Source organism: Anticarsia gemmatalis, chromosome W (genome assembly GCF_050436995.1).
Source record: "Anticarsia gemmatalis isolate Benzon Research Colony breed Stoneville strain chromosome W, ilAntGemm2 primary, whole genome shotgun sequence".
Classification (NCBI taxonomy): domain Eukaryota; kingdom Metazoa; phylum Arthropoda; class Insecta; order Lepidoptera; family Erebidae; genus Anticarsia; species Anticarsia gemmatalis.
Window position 1 is genome coordinate 3,458,849 of NC_134775.1, and position 5,620 is coordinate 3,464,468.

The following is a 5,620-nucleotide window of genomic DNA, read 5'->3' on the forward strand; positions in this document are numbered from 1 at the left end:
ACTTTTTTTAACATTTTTTAAGAAAACGTGTGTGTGTGTGTGAACGCATGTGCGTGTGTGTGTATGCGCGTGTGTGTGTGTGTGTGTGTGTGTGTGTGTGTGTGTATGTGTGTGTGTGTGTGTTTGCGCATGTGTGTGGGTGGATGTGTGTTGTGTGTACCTAAATATGTATCAGTGTGTGTGTAATGCATGCGTGCTTCTACATTTACAGTGGGGATGCTTGCAGCATGTCTTCTATTTCATCATAGGTTTTATCCTTCAGCCACTGAGCTATTGTCTTTTTGCAGTCTTTAGTTGACAAGGGGTAGATATTGAGTAGATCATTGATTTTGTTATATAAAAAAGCGGACTTTGCATAGTATTGCCTTTTAGCGTACGTAGTCTTAACATATTCTGTCGGTGCAACGCGATGTTTTCGTCTTCTTTCCGTTAGAAGTGGCTTGTAGGGCAATGCTTTGTGTAATTTTATCACAGTATGGAGAATGAATAATTTTCTGACTGATAGTATATTGCTGAGGGAATACAGCTCGTTGGTTGGAAATCTATATGGCTTGGAATACATGACCTTTATTAGAGACCTCTGTGCTCGCTCTAGCTCAATGAACTTCGTCTTCGTTGCTCCACCCCATACGGGTATGCAATAAATCAGAATTGACTGAGCCAAGGAGACATAGATTTCTGTCAGCATTTTTTTAGTCATTACATGTCGTAGGTTTTTAAAAATCCATATCAGTTTCCTGGTACGGGCAATGGTCATATCTGTGTGTACATGCCAGGATAGTCGCTGATCTAATATTACACCTAAATATTTTATGTGAGTCACTTTTTCAATACTTTGACAGGAACAGTTTGTACAAATCATATCGCAAGAGTGGATTTTGAGTGTTTTGTTAGATCCAGGTTGTGTGTTGTTGTAGATGGTAAATGCAATGTATTTTGTTTTGGAGATGTTTAGCGTTAGGAGATGTGAACTCAACCAGTTTGTAATACTGAACAGACCCCTTTCAGCAGATTTATATACAGATTCCCATGTATCGCCACAGAAAGCAATGGCCGTGTCGTCTGCATATGAGAAGACACGGCCATTTTTCGGCACCATATTACAAAGCTGGTTTATGTAAATAGAGAAAAGAGTCGGTCCTAATACGCTGCCCTGTGGGACGCCGTAAGTCACGTATGTCTCGTCACTAATATATTCGCCTACCTTAACTCTTTGTCTACGATCTCGAAGGTAATCCGTTAATAAAGCTAACGGACTCCCTCTTATGCCGACATTTTCCATACTACGCACAAGGATGGGGACAGAAACGGTATCAAAGGCCTTTTTCAGATCAAGGAATACGGTTAAACATTTTTTTCCTGAGTCTACCAGTTTAGTTATATGAGTGGTCAATGCTGTCACTGCGTCTTCAGTCGATAATTTATGTCTGAAACCGTATTGAGCATTTGATATGATATTATGTTTATGTGTGTAACTATGTAGTCTGACGTTAATGAGCTTTTCAATGATTTTAGATATGGCCGGCAGGACAGAGATAGGCCTGTAATTGTTTATGTCGTCTCTGCCTCCACCCTTGTGCACCGGTGTAATTATGGCTTGCTTCAACACAGATGGAAATTTACCTTGGTTAAAACATAAGTTAGTGAGATGTGTTATCAGTGGTACGACTAATTCATGGGCAGTTTTTAAGAATTTAGTTGAGATATTATCCCAACCTGGAGCGCTGTCTGATTTAAGACTCATTAGGACATCATAGACTTCAGTAGGATCGGTTTCAAGAAGCACGAAGGAGGAGCTGTGTGAGTGTATCATGGGATCAGGACCGTGAGGAAGTTGCGGTTGGTGTGAGCAAATAATGTTCTCAGCTAGAGTTTTCCCAACATTGGAAAAGAAATCATTTATGTGATCTACCGAAGCCTGAGGGGTAGGTTTTATATCTAATAATTCTGAATTTAAAGCTTTCTTTGGTTTGCGATGAGTTATATTGTTTATTGTGTTCCATATTTGTTTTGTATTCTTATTTGCTTTTTGTAATTGTTCCTTATCATATTTTCTTCTAAGTTTTTTAATTAAATTATTACAGAAATTGCGGTATCTCCTGTAGGTGATTTTTAATATAACGTTATGGGGATCAGATCGCAACTTTCTCTGCATATTATTTCTATTTTGTATACATCGTAAAATTCCTAAAGTTATCCAGGGTTTAATGATACGGTTGTTCCTTGGAATTAGTGTAGTAATAGTGTGTTGCTGAAGGCAGTTTTGGAGTTTGTTTATTAATTGTACAGATAGCTTAAGTGGGTCATTGATAGAAAGTAGTTCGGACATATTACTACTTTTTAATGCTGTTATGGTTTTATCAAAGTCTACTTTAGTTTTAGTTTTAGAACATTTATGAGATTTTATAATATTTGATAATTTAAGGAATATCATAAGATGGTCCGTAATACTGGTATTTAAAACAGCAATAGAGGCAGCTTTTTTGGCAGTGTCAAGTTTTAAGATAAAATGATCCAAACAGTTGCCGCCTCTGGTTGGTAACGAGTGACCCGGTAGCAAGCCATGTGTTGCAAGCATATTTAAATAGTTTAATCTGTTTGTACGCTCATATGTTTGCTCGATAGGTTTAGATATTAGATTGATGTTAATATCGCCTGCTATTACAATATTTTTGTATGATTTGAGTGAGTCTAAATGGTCATTGAGAGAATCTACGAAAAGGTCAGCATTTGTATTTGAAGGCGATCGGTAAATAGCAAGGATGACAAGATTATGTATTTTTATTTGTAAGCATGATGCATGAGTTAAAGTTATTTCTCTTACACTAGCCTTGTGCTCTGACTTAATATACGCTACAACGCCATCACATTGGTTAATATGATTATTTGTAGTAAAAGAATAGTAGTTTTCGATTTCAGGGATAGGTTTGTTTGAGTCTATTCTGCACTCATTTAAGATTAAAAGATCTACATTAAATTTGAACTGTGTTATAGTAATTAGAAAGTCATCCAAATTAGTATATATGCTCCTAATATTTTGAGATGCTATTGTGAAATCAGTTTTGCCTATATTAAATTGTTTTATAAAATCATCAATTTGAAGTTCTTTCGATTGTGCTATCGTTATTTCGTCCAATTCTTGCATTATTATATTAGTACTATCCATGGTAAAATTGAGCTATCATTCTAGGTTTTAATGCCAAATTGTATATATATACGTATTTTACTCGTCTCGCATTAAGATATACTTTTATACATAGGGAAATATAATTACCATGATTAGTGAATATTATTACTACATTATATTTTCCTAAGTATATAATTTTATAGCAAAAAGGAAGAGAATTAATAATTTTGTAATGACTTGCAAGCATGCATTCTGTAAATATATAGGTAAATGTTGAGTGTTTTATAGGTGTGTAATTGTTATGCTGAAAGTATTGTTTATGTGTTTGCGTGTGTAGTGACAATATGTGTGTTTTAGGATAATTAGAATTAACATTTTTTAAAAAGTTCAATGAGCAACTTAAAATACTAATAAAAATTAAAGTAAAAAGATATAACATGTAGTGTAAGTAGCCCAACACTAGTCACGGTTCTTGCATTAAGCTTTGTATTTGGGACTCACTCCTGATTAGGTACGTAGGCGATTCGTCTCGCTTCTTAACATAAACTTTACCATAGGCGGTCCAGCAATACTTGAATCCCTTCGATTTGGCGAGGTCGCGTGCCAAAAAGTGAAGTCTTGAGCCTTTCGCTGTGAGCTGTTCAGATACGAATATTGGAACGTCTACGTTATTTTTGAGACCCAAGTGTTTGGCGCTGAGCTTTCCTACATTCCTAGTATTATAAGACTTGCACATTTTAAGTACCTCAGTCTTGAGTATTGTTGAGGATAGTTCTACTATTATAGGGGTATTAGTCATACCTTGCTTCTTCCCTTTCACTCGATAAATGTCACGAATATCCGATTTTGTGATTTCATTGTTTACAGTCTTAGTTAAGCATACTACCATTTCGATAAGGTCTTCCTTAGTTTCTTTCAATTGTTTGGGTACGTTTTTAATCTCAATATTCGATTTTCGGCTACCTCGCTGAAGATCCTCAACTTTTTCTTCTAGGATGGATATGTACTCTTTATCTTTCTTGGCTTGTAACTCCATCTCTTCAATTTTTCTTTTAAACTCTTCATTCTGCAGGCTTATAGCGGCCATAGTATTTTCAATGTTGGCATTTGTGAGCTTTATTTCCATGAGCGTGGGAGTTATTTTTTTAAGTTCCGTCTCTTGAGTTAGCAGCATAGACTTAATTGTAGCTATCATCTCTTCTCTAAAGGCGTCAAAGTCATCTTCTCTTCTTCTTTTGTTAACTCTTTGGGAAATGTAACTCAGAGGTGACTCCAATCTCTCGTCTTGGTTAGCTAAATTTGACTCGGAGTATGACTTGTCCATTTTAGTACTAGGGTAGTAGAGCCGTTGGAGTGATGGTTAAGATTAAAAAGAGCCCGAGGTGTTATTTTTCACGCTCACTAATTTTACTTATAACCAAGAAGCGTTTGAAGTACTAGGGCAGCAGCGGCAGTAAGAGATGTGCTAATTACCGGTGAGCGGCGAGTGTCCGATGCGTAGGGCGGGGCGTCGCTGAGGTTGTCCTCGAATCGTTGAGCAGTGGGGCGTGTCGAGGGCGTGTCGAAGGTCGCGCGTGATGCGTACACGCTGGGTGGGGTCTCGTAGCCTTGACCAGTGCGCACGAGTCAGGTACCAGGGTATTATGATCGCGAACGACTACCACGGAGCACTGAGTGTATTAGGATAACTCTTCTTATTTTATGCACTCCTAATATTTTTAAAGAATTAAATCACTGAATTTATTTAATTTTTTTGAAAATAAATTTGGTATAACCACTGAGTAGACGTGTACACCTTGCGGCGGTCCGGGGGAAGAGGTTTTTTGACACTAATAAGTTTATTAGTAGTTTTATTTATACTCAAGAAACTATGTTTCTTAATAGTTCGGACAAACGACAAATTGCTACATTGTTAGCTTATAATATTAACACAGTTATAGGTGCTATAACGCAGTTTAGGTTAAGGGACGACCCAGTATTGTGTAGTTATTCTAACAATACTGTGATTAAATGTATAGATAGTGTAGTTAGCGACAAGGTTACGAATAATGTATCCGATTCTTTAAACTGACAGGTAGGACAATGGATAAACAGCTAGGCTCATTAAATTTAGTACATCAAAACATACAAGGTTTATCCAGCAAGGAATTAGAAGTAGAATTGTTTTTACAAAAACATAATGTAGGTATTTTCTGTGTGACTGAGCATTGGCTACACACGGAACAAATAGCAATAAACAATGAGTTTTATACAATTATTAGTGCGTATATTAGGAACAAAGCTAGACATGGTGGTTCACTGATTATGGTAGCTAACAGTATTAAATGTAAAGAACGTAGGGACATAGTTAATTTGTCAATAGAACGCACGGCTGAGATTTCCTGTGTCGAGTTAGAGCGACACATAGTAGTTTGTATATATAGACCACCAAATAGTGAGTTTACTTTATTTGAGTCGATAATGGAGGACATATTAAAGCGTTTAAGTATAAGC

At 36.6% G+C, this 5,620-nt stretch overlaps 1 protein-coding gene across 1 annotated transcript; it reads right to left on the minus strand.

Moving 5' to 3' along the window:
* Positions 1 to 3,590: 3,590 nt before the first annotated feature.
* Positions 3,591 to 4,451, minus strand: LOC142985825 (uncharacterized). The gene has a single exon (XM_076134068.1). The coding sequence runs from the start codon at positions 4,449 to 4,451 to the stop codon at positions 3,591 to 3,593; it is 861 nt and encodes a 286-aa protein (XP_075990183.1).
* Between the last annotated feature and the right edge of the window lie 1,169 nt (positions 4,452 to 5,620).

Excerpts from the sequence above, each read along its gene's own strand:
- LOC142985825 (XM_076134068.1), bottom strand. The coding sequence starts at position 4,451 with ATGGACAAGTCATACTCCGAGTCAAATTTAGCTAACCAAGACGAGAGA.